We start from the raw sequence: 22,458 nt of genomic DNA, 5'->3' as shown, positions 1-22,458 counted from the left end.
AGCATACAACCATGCTTAACTGAAAAATAACCTGGTTATTCTGTCCGGGAACTAAATGCACAACTTCAATTGTTTTTTGGAATGGTCGAATCACTTCTCTGCATTCACTATTGACATTATTTCTCTTTGGTCCCTTGCTGGTGGTTGAAATGGTAACGGTGAAGCAGAGTGGAAACAGAACAGCAAAAGTCAACTCAATGTAACACTGGACCTGCCGCCTCGTGGAACCAGTGGGCATTACAGGACAACCTGGTGGAACCGTTTGCCATTACAGACAAGGTCCAATGACTGTATTCATGAATTTGGTATAATTTGGGGAATACTGTATCAATATTTTGCGGGCTGGTTTGGAATGATCAATGGGCCAGATGAACTTAGAATAGATAGCTAATGGGTTAGGATGAGAGTGTTGTCTATTTGCTAACTTTCACATCTAATACAGGAGTTGTGTGCTACTCTAGCCCAGTCCTCGCAGAGTTGAGGTTCACCTTCAGCTGTGATTCCCACTTTCAGAGCACCGACAGCTAAACTGCAAATCAGCTGTTCTAATTTCTAATCTTATTCTGTCCAAAGAGGACAGACTGATGCTGAGTGCTTAAACTAGGGATCGCCAAGGATTTTTTCAGAATGGTTCAAATCATGTATTTTAGGTACCAAATCATTCCTTGCACTGTGGGTAATGGGAAAATAACACATTTATTGATTACCCAATCTGGTTTGGCCTACATGCTAAAAAAAAGTAAACCACATGCTAAAAATGTGTGCTTTTTTGAAAAAACATGAAAAAATTGGTCCCAGTTTGTTTAATGCTTTAAAATGAGTATTCTGTCAGTTTCTGTGTTTTAACTTTTTGTTCAGGTCATACATTACTACGTCCCATCTTTTATGAAATATCATTCAAAATCCAACAAAAAATGGGTTACATATGTCCTCAAGTTCGCCCATGAAAATTAAGCAAAAAGTAGATTTCCATAAGGCGGCACGGTGGTTGAGGAGGTAAAGCATTAGCCTCACAGTTCTGAGGACCCGGGTTCAATCCTGGCCCCGCCTGTGTGGGTTTTCTCTCAGCACTCCGGTTTCCTCCCACATCCCAAAATCATGCAACAATTTATTGGACACTCTAAATTGCCCCAAGGTGTGATTGTGACTGTGGCTGTTTGTTTATCTCCATGTGCCCTGCGATTGGCTGGCAACCAGTTCAGGGTGTACCCCACTTCCTGCCCGTTGACAGCTGGGACAGGCTCCAGAATGCCCCGTGACCCTCATCAGGATAAGCAGCAAAAAAATGGATGGATGGATGGATGGATGGATGGATAGACTTCCTTAAGCTTTGAAAGTTCCTGTGAAAACAAAGGTTTCTTAAACGTAGGGAAAGTTTACAAGTTTTTGGGAATGTCCACAACTTGCTTTAGTCTTAATTTCAAAGGAAGTCCACAGCTGACTGTTGTTGAAAGGCACCAACTGTTTGTCCTGTTGCCAGTACTGTTAGTGCTCAGTCATAAAATATACGGCCCCGGTCCATCCTTTGACTTAAGTCGTCACTGGTAATTGGTAGCTAGTTCTGGAGCTGAATCCTAAAAAAAAAAAAAAACAATTAATTGAGTCATACTTAGTCATTTCATTTCCTTTGCACATATTAGTGTGTACATTTATGACAGAAATACATTGCATTAATATTCCGAATTTGTTACAAATGACATGGTAAATTTTAGTTGATTTAATAATTAATTGGATTTACATTAACCTAAGTTTTACCAAACATAATTACGAAAAAGCCTCTGTTAATTACAAAGCAGTTTGTGCAATGTATTGAAAATATTCATAATCAAATGCATAAAACACAATTACCAATTACTTGGGAAGGTGCATGATGTAAATTTAAAAGAAAAAACAAAAAACCTCAGATAATAAAAAAAAAAAGACTAAGCATGGAAATTTAGCTGTTACAGCGACAGTTATTGATCACTTACAGTGGATCTTCAGCACTACTTGCCCCTTAAACACTCGCAACATACTGATCCAACAGCTTTCAACATATCTGAAACCAACCTGGGAACAAGAAGCATACATAAGCATCCCCAATTGTCCCCCAACGGTGTTGCATTTTATCAAGTCCAGTGACAGGTTGAAAGATCACTGTAACACAATACTAAGCGTGTATACGTGTTTCACACTTAAAATTACGAAAAAATCAATCTTCAAACTTTTACTTCGCATCAAAATCCCCTTATTCTCATCATATTCCCACCAAACTGGAATACACATGACCTTGAGGTTCTCCACAATGCATTGCGCCAGGTTTCGGACCATTCAAAAGGCGCAATTTCACGTCAGTTGCTGTAATAGAACAGGTGTTTTGTGAACCAAAAATGTAGTGCTTCTACCATGACCATAGTGCCAGCGCCACTAGTGGCAATGGCGGTCGCTACTTAAAAAATCTAATGAAGCCTTCCGAGCAGCAAAGTGGTTCTTCTGACCATTATTATTCCCGTTCCTTGTCTGGAATTGAAAGTAGTTGCACCGGGTAGCACAGTAGATACAGAGATACATTGACTGGATTTTGGATATATTCTTCAACCATGAGTAGAACAAGACAAATAGAATTCAACAGTGAGTGTTCAACAGCAAGTTCCCCTAGAGAAGAAACAACCAAGTTACTTTTGTTTCACTGTTTCTCAAAATATCAAAATATTTCTGTTGCTGTCGGGCACATTCTTCATCATTTTACATTATTTTATCAATTGGATAGGCTGTATAACTTGGAAGGTATGAAACGAAAGGGTCTGGATGGTGATTGTTGAGACCACAATGCACAGTGATGGCACAATATCAGAAAACTGCAAAGAAATGCATAATTTCACCATTATCATGATTTTTATTTTCCTTTGTAAAAGTGTATTTGGGGCGGCGTGGTGGCTCAGCTGGAAAGCTTTGGCCTCACAGTTCTGAGGTCCCGGATTCAATCCTGGACCCGCCTGTTTGGACTTTGCATGTTCTCCACATGCCTGCGTGGGTTTTCTCCGCGCACTCCGGTTTCCTCCCACATCCCAAAAGTATGCAACATTAATTGGAGACTCTAAATTGCCGCTCTTGTGATTGTGAGTGTAGCTGTTTGTCTCTACAGTGAAGAAAATACGTATTTGCACCTCCTGCTGTATTGCAAGTTCTCCCACTTAGAAATCAGGGGTCTGAAATTTCCATTGTAGGTCATGTCCACTGTGAGGGAGATAATCTAAAAAGAAAAACCCAGAAATCACAATGTATAATTTTTTAACGATTTGTGTGATACAGCTGCAAATAACCTGTCTCTCAGATAGAATTCTGACCCTCAAAGACCTGTTAGTCCGCCTTTAAAGGTCCACCTCCACTCTGTATTATCCTGAATTAGATGCACCTGTATGAGGTCGTTACCTGCATAAAGACACCTGTCCACTCCATACAATCTGAAAGACTCAAACTTGTAACATGGCCAAGATCAAAGAGCTGTCCAAAGACAAAATTGTACAACTCCACACGGCTGGAAAGGGCTATGGACAAATTGCCAAGCAGCTTGTTGAAAAAAATGTCTTCTGTTGGAGCAATCATGAGAAAATGGAAGAAGCTAAACAGTCAATCTCAATCGGAGTGGAGCCCCATGCAAAATATCGCCTCGTTGGGGTCTCAATGATCCTTAGAAAGGTGAGGAATCAGCCCAGGACTACACAACAGGTCTTGATCAATGACCTGAAAAGAGCTGGGACCACCGTTTCCAAGGTGACTCTTGGTAATACACTAAGACGTCATGGTTTGAAATCATGCATGGCACGGAAGCCCTGTTTAAACTAGCACATGTCAATGCCAATAACCATTTGGGTGGTACAGAGGAATCATGGGAGAAGGTTTTGTGGTCAGATAAGAACTTTTTGGTCATAATTCCACAAACCGTGTTTGGAGGAAAACAAATGATGAGTTCCATCTCAACTGTGAAGCATTGGGGTGGGAGCATCATGCTTTGGGGGTGTTTTTTCTGCACATGGGACAGGATGACTGCACTGTATTAAGGAGGGGATGACTGGGGCCATCCATTTTGAGATTTTGGGGAACAACCTCTTTCCCTCAGTTAGAGCATTGAAGATGGGTCATGACTGGGTCTTTCAACTTGACAATGACCCGAGGCACACGGCCAGTAAAAACAATGAGTGGCTCCGTATGACTCATATCAAGGTTCTACCATGGCCGAACAACTACAGGAAACGTTTGACCTCTGTAATTGCAAACAAAGGCTACAGTACCAAATATTAACATTGGTTTTCTCAGGTGTCAAAATACGTATTTGCAGCTGTATCACACAAATAAATCGTTCAAAAATCATACATTTGCGATTTCTGGACTTTTCTTTTTAGATTATCTCTCTGACAGTGGACATGCACCTACAATGAAAATTTCAGACCCTTACATGATTTCTAAGTGTGAGAACTTCCAATATAGCAGGGTGTTCAAATGCTTATTTTTTTTCACTGTGTGTGCCCTGTGATTGGCTGGCAACCAGTTCAGAGTGTACCCCGCCTCCTGCCTATTGACAGCTGGGATAGACTCCAGCACTCATGCGGCCCTTGTTAGGATCAGCGGCTAAGAAAATGGATGGATGGAAGTGTCTTTGTTGTATTGAGCCTATACAGAGTGCTGTTACCCTGTTGCGGGTATAACAATTCTGCTAAGGGAGCAGTTCAAAGTGACGAATCGTGTGATAGTCTACAGCAGGGGTGTTCAATGCGTCGGCTGGTCGATCGCGACGATGTGCCGCGAGGAGGAAAAAAAATAGACATCAGCGGTATTTTTCTGACCTTTAGCTCACCACGCATGTGCAAACAACGACAGCACAGGAAAACACGCTAGTCAGTGAGTTCCCCCCTATTTTAAGCCCTCGCTTAAGAAATCCTATCAAGCATGAGTATGGATGCTGGAGTAAAGTCAAAAACGTATCACTTTCAAACTGTTTATGGAAAATACGACAGACATTCAATCGAAAAGCAAAATGAAAATGAAAAACGTAAACTAACTAAAATCCCAATTGGCCACACAGCAGTCACTTTTCACACAATATAGTTCAGCAGCGTAAGCCACCACCAAAACATCGTTCCGGGTTCGTCACATCATCATTAATAACAAGAAGCCCTTCCAAGATGGACAGATGGTAAGGCGAGGCATAGCTGACTGATTTTACAATCTTTTAATAAAATAAGGCAGAAATATTATCTTCAATAAAGTCTCTGCAGCTGCAAGGGAGTACAGTTACACAGTGCTGTGAAGCCATGGCTGATGTGTGGAAGGACATGGGAGATTGTTTTTCACTACAGCTGAAGGAATCAACTGACGTGAGTGGAACAGCCCAGGTGTGCATTTTCATTCGTATGTTTAGTGATAATCGTGAACTCAGTTAAATTTCTTTTTTTTTATTAATTATGTTGTGTAATATTGGCTCATGCGGTTATGCGAGGCACACAAACATACATTTACACATAAAGAATGCTCAATATACTTTAAAATATGTCTCACATTTTTGTAGTGGGTAGGTCTTTGTGGCTTGGTCATTCTATTTCATTATTGGTTGTTCTAAAAAAAATAAAAAAGTAGGGCCCTCCCACCCCTCCCCCCCTTTCCACCTACACTCCCCCCTCCAGGTCGATTTGCGAGAGGCTGGCTGTTTGAAAAGTAGATCTTGTGGTAAAAAAGTCTGGGCACCCCTGGTCTACAGTATATATTTCTAATACTAAAACTGATTGGACCACCAGGATTTGAGGTTGTGTGTCAACAACTGTGCAAGCAATAAGTAGTAGATTCGCTGATTAAGAATGTATTGACTTAATTGCAAGAGGAGGGAAAAACTGTTTAAATGCCTTGATTTGCATTGATCGGAAGTGCCTACCCAACGGAAAGAGCTGGTAGCCAGGATATGGAGGGTCCAAAAGGATCATGCCCTAGCCAAAAGGATCTGGACCTAGTTTGAGTGGTGTACAAGTCTTCAAGGGTGGGTAGGTTGGTGCCGACATTCTGTTTAGCAGTTTTCCTTTTTTGTGGCAGCCCCAAACCAGACTGTGATGGAGGGACAGCGTACTGATTAGATGATCACTGCAGCTCTTGTGACATGCTGTGCCTCCAGAGATGCCACAAGAAGTACATCCTTTGCTGGGCATTTTTTGAGGGTGGAGTTGATGTTTGTCTCCCATTTCAGGCACTTGTGAGACTGTAATTCTCCAGAACTTGAAGGTCTCGATGGCTGACACAAGATAGTCATCAGGGGCAACTGTGGTGAAGGAGGCTTCCTGAAGTCCACAATAATTTCTACAGTATTTAGTGTTTTCAACCCCAGGTTGTGTTGTCTACATCAAAGCTCCAGTCTTGTCACTTACTGTCGATACGGACACTCACACCATCTTTGATGAGGCCAATGACTTTGGTGTCATCTGTAAACTTCAGGAGTTTAACAGCCGGGGGCCATGAGATGCAGTTGTTTGTGTAGTGCAAGAAGAGCAGAGGGAAAAGGATACAATATTGGGAATGTGTCTGGTGTATCATGTGACAGAAGATTCTGTGCTACGATGAAGGGCAAAGTTTATAAAACAGTGGTGAGGCCAGCCATGATGTACGGTTTAGAGACTGTGTCACTGAAGAGTCAACAAGAACCAGAGCTAGAGGTGGCAGAAATTAAGATGTTGAGGTTCTCTCAAGGAGTGAGGAGGTTGGATAGGATTAGAAATGAGCTCATTAGAGGAACAACCAAAGTTGGATGTTTTGGAGACAAGGTTCGAGAGAGCAGACTCAGATGGTTTGGACATGTCCAGAGGCGAGTGAGTGAGATTGATAGATAGATCAAGTAATGGATGCGGCAGTTCTTCAAAGTGTACTGAATCATTACAATCAGTTCATGAAAAGATTTGTTGAAATGACGTGTTCACTGAATTGTTCAGTTCTTTTTCACAAACACATTCAAGTTCTTCCTCATTCAGTTAGTGATTGATTCCTGAAGTTCACGTTCACTCAATATGAAAGACTATGCGTTGTTGTCATATATCGTAAACTACAAAATACTTTTTTTTTTTTTTTTTTTTTTTAACTTTAGACGGATTATCCACTACCTATCCCTTTCTCCATTTCGAACACCCGGCTTCAGTTGTGACACGTGAACATGTGTGCAGCCAGCTTAGGTATCGAAAATCCTTCCCTGTCCCCTTCATGTCCAAATAGGCTTTTGATGAGAAGCATGACTTTTCTGCATTCCACCACTGTGAATAGCGTCCTGCTCACTCACCTTATTGTTATTGTCATCTGATTAGTGTCTGGGGCATATTTGACTGTCTTGAAGTTGACGATGTGGAAATTTTTCTTCCTATTTATATGTTTCGTACACAAAAACTATGCATCACATTAGAAACCTAGGGGGTGATATGCATGTGTAAATTTTGTTTATAAAGTTCTTAGTCATCATTTCAAGTAAATATCCCTCTAAAACTCCCTGATGCTGCCAGTTCAGCTTGCCTTGCATTGGCGAATGTAGCTCCCATGTCAGTCTCCCATCCTCTAATGACTGTCAGGGTCATGGTCTTGCCACTTCCTTGTGCGCGGCTACTCCTGGCAGCAGCTCTTCACCTGCGCCTCATTGATAATTATATGCTCATCCGTATGAGCCTCGTTTGTCATGTTCTTTGTCGCTAGTTCGTTCTACATGGTTGTCACAGTCGCACATTCGTTATTCCACATCTTGTCTCATGGTAATCAGACCCTTTCTTTGTTTTTTGGACCTTGCCTTTTGCCTTGGTTTATTTTACTGCCTTACCTCTGTGTACCAACCACTGCCTGGATTAAACCTCCCTCTAAGATACGTCTGGCCTTGGAGTCATACATTTGGGCCTACCCCTTGTCCTTGCCCATGACAGAATGAACTAGCCACACATGGACCCAGTAGACCCGCACCCGACGCGCATAGCATTTCAAGCACAGGGATAAAGCATTGCGCAGTTTGAGGAATAACTTGCTGTCACCGGCTTGCGTTTGAGGGAACAGTGTGGTACAGTAGGATGTCAATATTTCTATCACATCATTCTTGTACCCTGTTTGTCAAGTCAATGGAGCAGATTTTCTTGTCGTCCATGGCACGGCATGAGGCAGCTAATTCCCTAATCACGTTGCGTCAAGGTGAGCACACGGTGTCAGATTATGCCATAGACTTCCGCAGTCTGGCGGCTAATAGTAATGGAACAACAGGGCGCTACGTGATGCATTTTTTTGTGCTATCTCCCGCCACAAAGAATCATTTAGTCCCATTAGATCTTCCGACCAATTTTTTTTGACACACTTATTGCTCTCGCCATTAAAATCAACAAGGGGCTTATTAACTACGAGTTAGTCAGAGATCGGCAGAACGATATGTCACAAGGTACAGATAGATCGAACTTTGGTGACTAGCCGAACACCAGCTTCAATCTACAGGCCTCCACTGCCATGGAGGAACTCATGCAATGGGCCAGCATTGGTCTCTCCCCCGAGGTACGTGAATGCTGCTGGAGGGAGGGACTCTGCTTCTATTGCGGGGACTTAGGTTATCTCATGAGTAACTGTCATGTCAAAGCAATGTGTGGCATCAACATAAGCAATGGAATGGTGACTCTTCATTCCAAAAATAAATATCCTATTCCTACTCTACCATATGTAGTCTTATGCTCCCCAGATCGAGTAATTAAAATGACAGTTTTTATTGAGTCTGGTTCAGACGCTAACTTACGGACTACCCTCCTCTTCAGGTGTATACATATTGACATGTTTGAACTCAAACGTCATTGCAACGTCTATTCTACAAACGGCAGTCTTTTGGACAAGATTACACTCACACTCATATTTCCAGATTCCCGTTTAGAACATACAAGTTTCTACGTCTTTGACGCCATGAGTTGTGTTGAGTTTTGGGAAATCCTTGGTTGGATGTCATTCCCCCCCATATTGACTGATCCTCTGGAAATGTTTTGTCGTGGGGCAGCAGCTGTCCCCGGACCTATTTCAAATTGCCGCGTGACGTCAAGAATTATATCACTAAGGAAGTGCCATTGATCCCCTTGGGAACCCTAATTTTTCTCCTGTGCTGGATTTTACCATGATTTCAAAGAAGTATTCTCTGAGTCCATGTTCACACCTGCTCCTGGTACTCCGGTGGCTGCGACCTGCTCCTGTTCTGGTGGTGCTCCGACCACGAGCATCTCCTGCTCTTGTTCTCGGGGTGCTCTGACCACCGCCAGCTCTTGGTCCTGTTCCAGCGGTGTTCTGACCATGGCTACCTCCTGTTTCTGTTCCGGCAGCACTCCAACCATGGCTGCCTCCTGTTCCGGTGGTGCTCGGCTGGTGGCCACCTTCTCCTCTAGCAATGAAGGCTCTTTGCACGTGGGCCCTACCTGCTCCTATTTGTGGTGCTCGACCAGAGCCCACCACCTGCTTGGGTTCCAGCAGTGATCGTCCGGCAGCTGCCACCTATTCCTCACGCTTTGGTGGTACCTGTTCAGAAGCGTTTGATCAATGGTCGCAGCCTGGCCCTACTGGACTTGGATCTTGCTTTGCCTCTGGGACAGTCTTCACGTACATCTGACTGGTTACAGCTTTGGTTCTCGGATTCCCCGCCAACCTACTAAACTGCTCAGCCAAGCACCTTGCTTTGGGTAGGCTGGACAGCCACTGGATTGACCGGGTCTGTGTCCTCTTCCGGCCCCCCTTCCACTTGCTCTCAGTTGTGTGCATTTGCTTTGTCGCATCTGGGATCTGAGCCTTGGGAGGAGGTGTACTGATAGGGGCGCAGTCATGCCACTGCTTTGCATGTAGCTGCTTCTTGCAGCAGCTCCTTACCCTGCACCTCATTAATAATTAAGTTGTGCATATAATCCTTGTGTGTTATGTTGTTCATCACAAGTTCATTGTACATGTTTGTCATGTTTTCGCATTCCTTATTCCATGTCTTGTCTCATAGTAGTTAGACCCTTGCTTTGTTTAACAAAGCAAAGCAAGGTTTTTGTTAGGATTAAGCTTCCCTCTAAGCTTCGATTGGCCTTGGAGTCATGCTTTTGGGTCCTACCCTTTGTACATCCCCATGACAATTACTTTGTTTATTCTGTTAAGATTATGGAGACACCGTCTGACCCACACCCAGTGTGTGCGCTTGCTTTTTCATATGCTTGATTGACTCAACGTTAGCCGTTAACTTGAAGAAACTGCTGTGAGTAAAAACTATCACTCACTCATTGTACTAGGCCAGCGGTAGGCAAACTTGTTGACCGACATGCCACATTGGGTTCTAAAATTTGACCTAGGGGCCGGGCCAGGACCTCATAGCACAGTATGCACATGCAAAGAAATGTACAACCCGATTTACTAACAGTACACTGAGGAATGTGTATTTTAAAAAAAAAAAAAAAAAAAGTTAGAGAGAAAAAATAAAATAGCCCTCATCCAGGTTTGTCTTAGTGACATGTGGCATTTACATACTTTTTGGCACAATACTGGGAGGAAAAAATAGCACACAATATGTTTCAATTGAAGACTCAAAGTTAAAGAAATCAACATTAATTGAAAAAATATGTAACTTTCATACTCGTTCATTTCTACTCTGCTCATTTTTTTTTCTGTTGCTGTGCCTAAATGTGCACTAAATTAAGACGCACATTCAAACATTCCATCGCATAAGCTTATTTTTTTTTCCACAACATTAGAAAAACTCACTTATTTTAGTGGGAAGAGTGTTGCTGGTCTCATTTTTTTGCCAGTGCATCAAAGTATGGAGTTTGATTTGTTGTGGCAATTTTCAGGATAGGTCTGAGGTGTTCGTCAGTTAACTTGGATTTGTGACAGGCTTTGTTGATGTTTATAATGCTGAAAGTCTGCTCACACACACAGGTCGAGCCAAACAACACCAGGGTCTGCTGTGCCGTCCTCTCAAGGTTTTGAAATGTGGCTTTGTTGAGTGAAGCGTAAAACTCATTCAGTTTAAGAGACTTGAACTCCTTTAAGGCATAGTTGAGCTGAAGATCGATCAATTCCAATTGCAGCTCCAGCGATGTTGTTTTAGGGCAGAGGTCAGGAACCTATGGCTCGCAACAAGCCATACCTGGCTCTTTTGGTGATTGCGTGTGGCTCGCAGAGCCCTCATAACGACATACTGCAGGACTGCTCAGTGTGTCAATTGACCAGTCGATTGCGAGGCAGTTTTGGTTGATCGTGTGACAGCCTGCTGTCTTTTTTTTTTTTTTTTTTTTGACTATTTTGGCAGCACACGTAACTTTCTCTAACAACGACCTGCTGGATGGCCACACACTCTTCATAATTTTACCTTGCACTGCCCCCCTCTGCTCTTAAAGGGTTACATTGATAAAAGGTTGTTGTGAGGGAGGACATGAGGACAGTGGGTGTTAGAGAGGAAGATTCACGTTATAGGCTTAGATGGAAAAAGATGGCATGCTGTGGCGACCCCTAATGGGACAAGCCAAAAGGAAAAGAAGATGACAGTCCTTACGCAGCCTATCAATGTGGTTTATAATGACAGCGTGCTTATCTGCCGTCCACCACCGGAATTTTTTTTTCATAAAGACATGTCTCTGTCAGCAAGCATTGTTGGCGTGCGTACATGAGTGGGGAGAAATGGAAAAAAAAATTAAACGTGCAGACCAACTGATTGTGAAAACTTCCTGTCACATACCACACACTGCGACGTGTAAGTATTGCTGTACTGACAATGTTTGGTTATACCTATGCATGTGAAAACTCTTTCTCATATTTAAATATTAAGAAAAACCTACGTTCACGAATAATGGATGGAAGTCTCAAAGGGAGCAACAAATTTAATTTAATGACGTATGAAGCTGGAATTTTAACATTACACACCATCTCTTCCTGCACTTTGTATTTTGGCTTCAGACCAGATCATTTTTGTTTAAAAAAAAAAAGAGAAAATCTCATACACTTTCACCACTTTTTCTTTTATTCATATACCCCGACATTCATGAAAGCAACAGCACTTTTTTTTTTTTTTACTTTTACCATTATCATCAAAAGTAAACAAAAGCAGCATGTCTAGCCATCTTTGGTCTACGTTGCCCAGGTTGTGTTTCTAACTAAAGCACCGGTGGTCAGCGGTGTTTGTAATTATTAGTGTATCACTTTAAGGCTGGGAGGTGGGCGGTGTCAGGTAAACAAGCAAGTAGAGTGTGTGGCATGGTGTGGCTGAGCAGCAGCCTGTTAGAGACCACGTGGGTCATATTTAAAAAGAAAAAAAAAAGTGCTGTTGCTTTAATGAATGTCGGGGTATGTGAATAAGAGAAGAAAATGTGGTGACAGTTTGAGATTTTCTCTTTTTTTGAACAAAAATGATCTGGTCTGAAGCCAAAGTACAAAGTGCAGGAAGAGATGGTGTGTAATGTTAAAATTCAAGATTCAAGTCATGCTGTGGTTCACTGCGCCGGATCGGTTTTCATATGCGCTGAGTGTGCGCTACAAGTACGGAATTGCGCAGGTGCACAACTTAGAGGGAACATTGCTCAGAACTACTTCATCTAGTTCCTTTCAGAATTTCTCATTCAACTCTAGGTCACATCCTACCTGTGGGCATAACCATTAATCACATGATACATCACACCCTCGATTTTGAATTTCAGCCTCATCACTCAATCTGATACTCTTTTCAACTACAATTTCCTTTAAAATAACCCCTACTCCATTTCTCTTTCCTTCTACTCTACGGTAAAATAATTTAAATCCCGCTCCTAAACTTCTATTTTCACCTTTCTACCATTCCCACCTGCTCTCTTGGATACACAATCAGTATTGCACAAAAAAGTTATTAAATGAAACAAGGTTAGCAGAAAGTAGCTGTGATACCATTTTAAATGAGTCCACATCAGCAAATTTTAATTTTATGAACAAGTGTCAAGCAGGGAAAAACAGTAGTGGTGTTGCTGTTATTTTAAAATCATTATTTCAATGTAAAGAAATTATACAGGGTCATTTTACCTCTTTTGAATATCCGTTTTTTAGTTGAAGGTGACCCAAAGCTTATCATTTTAATAATTTATAGACCCCCAAGATACAATCAAATTTATGGAGGATTTTTCAGAACTGCTGTCAGTTATTTGTACTGAGTACATCTATTTTGTCATAAGAGGGGACATTAACATTCATGTTGACAATACCATGGAAAAAAACATCCAAAGAACTTTCTGCAATACTAGACACATTTGACCTCTCTCACATATTAAGAGAGTCATCATGGTTTGGTAGTACACACGCCATCCTTTGGTGCGGGCAGCGTGGGATCAATTCCCGCTCAGTAATGGTGTAGATATCTGCCCTGCGACTGACTGCTGACCAGCTCAGGGTGTTCAGGTTTTGCCCGACGCTAACTGGGATAGGCTCCATCTTTCCCGCAACTCTTGACTATGACCTCTTCAGACAGTGTCTTTGTAATTTTAACCGAGTTAGTCAGAGCTAGACAGCAACACTTTTCTGAAATCATCAGTAAGAACCTCAACAATACTCGTGCTCTGTTTGCTGTGGTTGACAAGCTGACCCCCCCCCCTCCCCGCGCGCATCAGATGGATCCAGAACTCGTAACAGCTGACAAATGCAATGAGTTTGCCTGTCATTTTAGTGGAAAAAAAAAATACAATACATCACTGTCAAATGTCAGCACAAATTGGCAAAAAGATAAAATGATTTTACATCTGAAGCCACTCAGAGAAAACTATTAACTTGTCAGAATTTGATACAGTTGACCAAAAAACTCCGGAAGAAACCATCAACAAGCTGTCTTGACTCAATACCATCTGACTTTTTCAAAACTATTGTGAAGTGAGCGCTACCTGATTTGCAGCAAATAATCAATTGCTCACTTCAGTCTGCCGAGTTACCCAAAGCTCTTAAAGTAGCTGCTGTTAAGCCTCTTCTAAAAAAATAAAATAAATAAAAACAGCACTGGATGATTCCATGCTTGCAAGCTATAGACCAGGAGTCGGGAACCTTTTTGGCTGAGAGAGCCATAAATGCCAAAATGTAATTTCAAAAGAGACGTGCAATATTTTAAAAACTAAATAAAGATGTATTTGTGTATTTCTGTAGAACCAACACTTTTAGAGGACAATAACTCTGAATTCTTTTAAATAACATTATGATGTTGCTAACCAATGATCACAAAAGCACTTCTTAACATTAATGTGACTTCTGGTGCTGCCTGGTTTTGCTGATGGTTTATGACAGATGATGGGTTTAGTGGTGCACAGAGTCCAAAGCAAACATGGTGAAGCAGCATTTAGCTGTTATGCTGCACACAAATGAAATAAGTTGCTAACAGAGGTGAGGCCAGCCCCAAGTGTGAATGTTTTTAAATCCACGTTCTCATGCTTTTTAGAGTATATCCACTTTTTAATCATATTATTTGCACTGTACGTGTTTTTTCTTGTCTTTTTTAAAATCTACATTTATTTTGTCATTTTTATTGTTTTTCATCCTATTTGAAATGTTTGTCATGTAAAGCACATTGAGTTACCTCATGAATGAAATGTGCTATGCAATTAAATTTGCTTTGTTTTGCTTTACGACTGAGTTCCATTCCTACACTTGCGACTTAACTCAAATTTCGACATAAATCAGATTTTCCCGTTAATTTGAAAATTCCCGTGATGCTCATGAGGATAAGCGGCTCAGAAAATGGCTGGGTGTTGGTACTTCAAATAAAAAAACTAACATACATTAACAGAAAAAATATAAGATGCTTAACTTTCCATCACTACAAGAGGTGGATGGCGAAGAATGAAGGAATGAATGTAGGCTCTCTTCATTCTTCTTCTTCTGTGGACACATCCGCTTTCCTCCTTTTCTTTGTCTTCGACCCACAGTAGCTGAATTTCCACCGACACCCCCCCCCCGCAGGTTAATGGTGCCAGGGGCGGACGTTGTTTACCCGGGCCGCAACTGATCTGGTATGATACTCTTGAGATGAACGCTCATATTTGTTTGGCAAAGTTTTCCGCTGGACGCCTTTCCTGATGCAACCCTTTATCCGGGCTTGGGACCGGCCTACAGATTGCACTGGCTTGTGCCCCATAGGGCTACATTTTATGACATTATCATATGCAAAACTATTTGTGCCGATTTTGAAGGTATGAAAACATGATTTTTATGAGAGTATTGAGGTACATGGTATTTTTTCGTTTCGGGCTCTTTGGTCAATGAAAGCACCAATGTAGGGTCCAGCACACCTCCTCGCCGAGTGATTTGACACATTGACAGCTCCACAGATGTGGACTGGTGGATAAGATGTTTTTCATTGATGAAAATAGTGTGGTGGAAAAAGTATTCACCCCTTCCTGATTTCAGTTGTTTTTTTTTGCATATCTATCACTCATCTCCACTCTGAAAAAGAAGATCCAATGCAGCTACATTTGATTAATCACTGTAGAACTCACCATTTATGCATAAACGCAGCACTGCTAACACTCGCAGAGCAGGTGAACGAGACTGAGAGAAAAAACACCCAGAATGACCCCTCACTATCCAAGATTTTAACACAGCCAAACTTAACCAATAACTCCATAAATATAAGCTGCACGTAAAATGTCCGATAAGGAAAAATAACACTCTAGACCACTGCTATACTTCAGAGCTTGAGAGTTGGTTCACATGATGATTAGGAGAAAGTTTGATATTTGTCCAGGAGAGCAGGTGGATGGGCAGCAAGGCAGGAAGTTTAGGGGCAAAACTAAAATAATATTATACAGTTCTAGAGTTGTTATTGATGCAGATTTTAATGGACATGTTGGTGAAAGAAATTGGGGTGCTGCAGTGAGTGGTAAGTTTCGCGGCCAGGAAAGGACCTTGAGACAGATGGTGTTAGACTTTACAAAAAAGGAAGAAAATGGCTGCTCATGAACGTATTCTGAAGACGGTTATTGACTAAATAAATGAGTGATAGTGGACTATGCTTGGACAGCATTGGATGAATCGATATTTGTGTAATGCTTATCCTCACGATGATCGCGGGAGTGCTGGAGCCTATTCAAGCTGTCATTGGCAGGGAACACCCTGTACTGGTTTGCAGCCAATTGCATGGAGATAGATAGGAGTCACACTCACAATCACACTTAGGGGCAATTTAGAGTTTACCGATTAATGCATGTCTTTGGGATGTGGGAGGAAGTCTGCCAGGGGTGCCCAGAGAAAACCCATGCACTTACGGGGAAAGCGTGCAAACTCCACACAGGCGGGCCGGGATTTGAACCTGGGTCCACAGATCTGTGAGGCCAACACTCTATAGCTGCCCCACCATGTTGTGCAATCAATATAGTCGATATATTTAAATGATTCATCATACATACCACCTATCTTCAGAGTCTTCAGGTTTGTGTGTGGGTTGTGAAATTGCTCTTACCGTTCCCAAATTTGTGGTTAGTCACAGTGACTTTGTGATTTAAAAAAAAAAAAAAAAAAAAAAAAAAGGGGGGGGGGTGAGGGTAGGCAATTACTTTTTCAGAGGATCCGAAAGGTTTGGATTTTTTTTTTTTGTACCTTAATATATTGAATTGTTATTTGAAAACTCCATTTCCTTGGATTATCTCTGAGTGATAGTAAAATTGGTTTGATGATGGTTTGAAACCTTTGTGTGTGTGATCTGTGTGCACGTGTGTGTAGGTGTGTGCGGGGTGTAGCGCTTCCACACATAATGAATCAAAACTGTCATTCTGTCTGGGTGCTTGAAAATGAGAGGCAAACGTGGGAAGGTTTGTTCCATAAAATTTCATTTTTTTTTCTTTTTTATTGAGATAGATAATTCTCATTGTTGTTGTAATACACAGTGGACAACTGGTTCGAGCGTTATGTGAACCGGGGTTCAAAACCCGACCTGCCTATGTAGAGTTTGCATTTCTCCAGTTCAATATGTACCCCACCTCCTGCCCGAAGATAGCTTGGATAGGCACCATTATTCATATGACCACAATGAGGATAAGTTGTACCAAGAATGGATGGATGGATGGACAGATGGACGGATGGAGGGATGGATGTCGTAATATCTGGCGCGATGCTCACGACAAAGAAACCAACTGGCACAATGGCATTTGCTCCATACATGCACACAACTGCTAAACTAAAGAACGTTAACTTGATTATTAGTTATGAGATTCACGAGCTTCCAAACTAATGCATTAGCAAGCAAAGCAAATTTATTTGTATAGTGCATTTCAAACACAAGGTAACTCAATGCGGTGGCACAGTGGCGCAGTTGTAAAGTTTTGAGGTCCAAGGTTCAATCCCGACGCCACCTGTGTGGAGTTTGCATGTTTTCCCCGTGCCTGTGTGGGTTTTCTCCGGGCACTCCGGTTTCCTCCCACTTCCCAAAAATATGCAACATTAATTGGACACTAAATTGAAACCACCATCACACAATGCACACAGCATTGCACATAGCAGGTGAGACTGGTGGACACCACCTCATTCACATGCACCATCAGCACCGGGCCACCCCAAGGTTAGTTCCTCTCCCGCTTCTCTTCTCACTGTACACAAACGACTGCACCTCAATGCACACGCCTGTCAAAATCTTGAACTTTGTAGATGACACTACTGTCATCGTACTCATCAAAGACTGTGACGAGTCTGTGAAGAAAAGTGGAGAGGCTGAAGCTTTGGTATGACCAACACAACCTGGAGCTGAATGCACTAAAGACTGTAGATGATTGGGGATTTCAGGAGGCATCCTTCACCACAGCTGCACCTCACACTGTCAAACTGTCTTGTGTCAACCGGTGAGACCTTTGAATTTCTGGGAATTACATTCTCAGAGGAGCTGAAGTGGGAGACAAACATCATCCCACTTCAAAACCTTAAAAAAAGTCCGTCAAAGGATGTAGTTTCTGCAGCTCCTGAGGAAGCATGGCCTCCCACAGGAGCTGCAGGGACAGTTCTACACACCAGCCATCAAGTCATTACTGCGTACCTCTTTCCCAGTCTGGTTTGGGGCCACCACAAAAAAGGACAAACTCCGACTGCAATGGAAAATCAAAACTGCTAAAAGGATTGTCGGAACCACCCTCCCCATTCTTAAGGAATTGTATGCTAAGACAAGAGCAGGAAAAATTCTATTGGACCCTCCACATACTGGTCACCAGCTCCTTTCCTTCCCTTGAGTTGGCACTGCCAAACAATGCATACCAAAAGTTGCACGCAATCCCTATTTCTCCATGACTGTTACCGCAATGTCTTGATGTCTCCAAAGTATTCTCTCAATTGACTGTCTGTCTGCTGTCATACTCAACATGTATATCGTACTAGGACGGTTCCAACTACAGGAGACAAATTCCTTGTGTGTTGTTGACCTACTTGGCCAATAATGATGATTCTGATTCAATTCCAATTGAGGACTCAAAAAATTCCTGTACATGTTAATGGTTATTTGTTTCTGTGTGCCCTCTGATCGGCTGGGAATTCAGGGCGAACCCCGCCTGCTGCCCAAAGATAGCTGGGGTAGGCTGCAGCACTCCTGCGATCCTTGTGAGGATATGTGGGTTAGAAAATTGATGGATGGATAGATGGATGTATATGTATGTATGCAAATTGCTTCATTTACTTGATTAAAAAAAAATACATAAAAACAACTTGTTGGTGAAATATCTTACTTCTTCCGCGTATCGGTAGGGCATGGACCAAGAAGAAAGTTGCAGCTCTACTGTCGATAGTATTTATGGAACGTTTAATTTCTGATCATTAAATAACCATCTGATGGAGTTTGGCTTCTGGCCAGTTATTTGGCACTTTTTGATGTTCATTACAACTGCCTATGGATGTGAAATTGCAGAAAAGAAAACAAATACACAACTTGGGTTCACGGTTTTTCCCAAAGCATAATACAATTCATTCAACATTCCATTGTAACTAAACCACAAGACCTCGTCCCCCAATGTAAAATTGAAATTGTGTGTAACACTGTTTCTTCCTTTCTGTTTTCCTACAGATGTTATCAGCCAATGGCAAGGTGAGCCAAAAGAACATGTCATCTCACTTGTCCTCACCCATTTACCACTGCTCAAACCAAGCAATGCAGAAGCCAAGAGCCAGTACATGTGTCTACTACCACGCATTCTTGCGCACACTATTGAACATGGCCGTCATCTGGAAGAGTCTCGGCAACTCTTATCCTATGCCCTCATCCACCCTGCCACTTCTCTTGAAGACCGTGCGGCATTGGCCCTGTGGCTCAACCACCTGGAGGAGAGGGCTGCTACCACTGGGGACGCTCTTGAAAGGCCATCGCCTGCTGGCCTGCATCTCCACCAGTCCACTTTACCATCTACCCTGACCTCATCAGGATCCTCCACTAACAGTTCTTCTGGTAACCTGTACACTTTGGATCACCACCACCGCAACAGAGTTTCAGGGCTAGGTGGAGGATGGCAGCAGCATGGCTGTGAGAATGGACACCTGCCTCTCTACACTTCATCCTCTGTAACAGCAACAATCAACACATTAGGAACTGGTGGAGGTTGTAATACCAGTAAGTATACTTTCTTTTCTTGATTTTCATTTGAACTTTCTGTTCTGAGGCGGGAACGTGGTGTAACTGGTTAGAGCGTTGGCCTCACAGTTCTGAGGATCAGGGTTCAAATCCCGGCCCTGCCTGTGTGGATTTTGCATGTTCTCCCCGTGCCTGCGTGGGTTTTCTCCGGGCACTCTGGTTTCCTCCCACATCCCAAAAACATGCATTAATTGAAGACTCTTAATTGCGCTTAGATGTGAATGTGAGTGCAATTTTGTGTCTCCATGTGCCCTGTGATTGGCTGCCAACCAGTTCAGTGTGTACTATGCCTCCTGCCTGATGACTGCTGGTTCTGGCACTCCCGCAACTCTCGTGAGCATAAGCAGCTCAAGAATTGGATGGATGGAGCTTTCAGTTCTAATTCTGCTTATTTGTGGTTCGTAAACAACAGTGTTTGGCACATTACTTTGAAATAGTAATTTATAGTCACGGGTTACTTCTCCCAAGAAGTAACTGAGTTACTAATTGAGTTACTCCACTAGTTACCAGCAAGGTTAAAGGGCCACTGTCATGAAATGGATGATTTTTAGTACGTTATTAATGAAAAAACGGCAGCCAATATGGGCCCATGCGTTTTTTTCACCACAAAACATGATTTTGACGTATATGGCTTTGTGTAGCTCACGCCATGAAAATCCTCCCAAAATGCCAGCTCGTTGCATTGGTGGACATTGCTTGAACACTCGGGAGGATGGATTTACCCTTCATAAGTTTGCAAGAGACCCCCTTAGTATTGAAAAATGGATTGCATGGGTGCAGAGGATGAGAGCTTTGTGGGTTCCAAATGACAGGTACAAAGAAGTTGAATTCAAAGTCAACCTAATTTTGTGTAACATTACAATTCAGGGAGAGTACTATTGTAATACACCAAAGAACTCAAAGTAACCAGTCATAAATAATAACTTGGGCAGTGACTTAGTTATTTTTATTTGGGGCTGCACAATTGTCGATGTCCGTTACATTAAGATATGAAGCTTTGTTAAAGTTGGTCCTCTCAGTACATCGGCGTCGAGGCAGCTCGCCACATGAAAATTATTAACGATCATTCTACCAGCTGCCAAAAAAATTCTGATGGGAAAGAGATGAACGCTGGGAGTAAAGAGAAAGGAAAATCACAGCTGTCGGGTGCTTCAATTTTTGACTGTGCATGACTGATCAATGGTCAAGCAAAGCAACAGAGTCATACCCATCCTGAAAAATTCCTGATTTAGGCTGGGATTCCCAAATAAATACTTGATGCTTCCACGTTGATGCTATTATTCACTTTTCATTTAATTGCAATTCGTGATTGCACTTTGTATAACATATTTATCAAGTTAGTGCTTGCTAATTTCTTTTTTTTTTTTTTTACATTTAATTTGTTATTGTTATTCATTCATTCATGCATCTTTACTGCTTAGCCAAAGTAGGGTCACGGGGCAGTAGCTTTAACAGGAATACCCAGACTTCCCTTTCCCCAGCCACTTCATCAAGTTCTTCTGGGGGGAACCTGAGGCGTTTCCAGGACAGCCGAGAGACGTAGATCTCTTTCCAGTGGGACGTACCTCGAACACCTCACAAGGGAGGTGTTCAGGACGTATCCGATTCAGATGTCCTAGGCATCTCATCTGGCTCCTCTCAATGCGGAAGATCAGCGGTTCTATTCTGAGCCTCTCTCGGATGACCGACCTTTTCGCCATATTGCTAAAGGAGAGCCCAGACATCCTCCGAAGGAAACTAATTTTGGCTGCTTGCATCTGTGATGGTGGCACAGTGGTGAACCTGGAAATGTGTTGGCCTCACAGTTCTGAGGACTCATGTTCAATCCCGGCCCTCCCTTTGTGGAGGTTGCATTTTCTCCCTGTGGATTTTCTCCAGGCACTCTGGTTTCCTCCCACATCCCAAAAACATGCATCAATGGGCACTAAATTGGCCTTAGGTGTGATTGTGAGTGCGGCTGTTTGTCTCATTGTGTCCTACGATTGGCTGGCAACCAGTTCATGGTGTACTGGTGTACTTCAGCAGGTTGACAGCTGGAATAGGCTCCAGCACACCATTGTGAGGTGAAGCGGCTAAGAAAATATATGGATGTACAGTGAAGAAAAATAAATATTTGAACACTGCTGTATTGCAAATTCTCCCACTTAGAAATCATGGAGGGGTCTGAAATTTTCATCGTAGGTGCATGTCCACTGTGACAGGCATAATCTTAAAAGAAAAATCCAGAAATCACAATGGATGATTTTTTTCATAATTTGTGTGATACAGCTGCAAATACGTATTTCAGCACATTCTGACCCTCAAAGACCTGTCAGTATGCCTTTAAAAGTCCACCTCCACTCCATGTATTATCCTGAATCAGATACACCTGTGTGAGGTTGTTAGCTGCATAAAGACACCTGTCCACCCCATACAATCAGTAAGACTTGTAACGTGGCCAAGACCAAAGAGCTGTACAAAAACACCAGAGACAAAGCTGTACAAAAACACCAGAGACAAAACAGTACAACTCTACAAAGCTGGAAAGGGGTACAGAGAAATCTGTAGTCGTCCATAATTTCGTGAAACCACGGCCTCTAACCCCTAACCCTAACCTTTCTTTTTTTGGCATTTGTGAAAATTTTGAAGGGTCAACATTACAATGACTTGTTGCAAAGTCACATGCACTTGAACTTGTATCAGAGTACCCAGATGTAAACAACGTGTGCACGATGTAAATAAGTTTCAAAGTAAAAGCCCTGCTGATTTAGTCCATGCATTAAAATAAATTTTTAAAGTAGTTTTTCTTTTTCCAAGAACCTTTTCGCAGGGCAGTCAAAGTGGGAAAAATCCCAGGTCTGCGCTCAAGAGACTGCATTCTTTGCACAGTTGTCAAAAAAAAAAAAAAGTAC

General features: G+C 42.3%; 1 protein-coding gene across 12 annotated transcripts in view; it reads left to right on the top strand.

Moving 5' to 3' along the window:
• The window catches only part of samd4a (sterile alpha motif domain containing 4A), a 205,501-nt gene that overhangs the window by 28,919 nt on the left and 154,124 nt on the right, over positions 1 to 22,458 (top strand). For all 12 annotated transcript variants that reach the window (XM_061815858.1, XM_061815860.1, XM_061815854.1 and 9 more), the window contains one exon: positions 19,007 to 19,546. In XM_061815858.1, the coding sequence (XP_061671842.1) occupies positions 19,007 to 19,546 (540 nt within the window). The remainder of the gene's footprint in view (positions 1 to 19,006; positions 19,547 to 22,458) is intronic.

The sequence above is a fragment of the Syngnathoides biaculeatus genome, chromosome 3 (genome assembly GCF_019802595.1).
Source record: "Syngnathoides biaculeatus isolate LvHL_M chromosome 3, ASM1980259v1, whole genome shotgun sequence".
Taxonomy (NCBI): Eukaryota; Metazoa; Chordata; class Actinopteri; order Syngnathiformes; family Syngnathidae; genus Syngnathoides; species Syngnathoides biaculeatus.
Note: the sequence above shows the minus strand (reverse complement) of the source record. Positions and strands in the feature narration are given on the sequence as shown.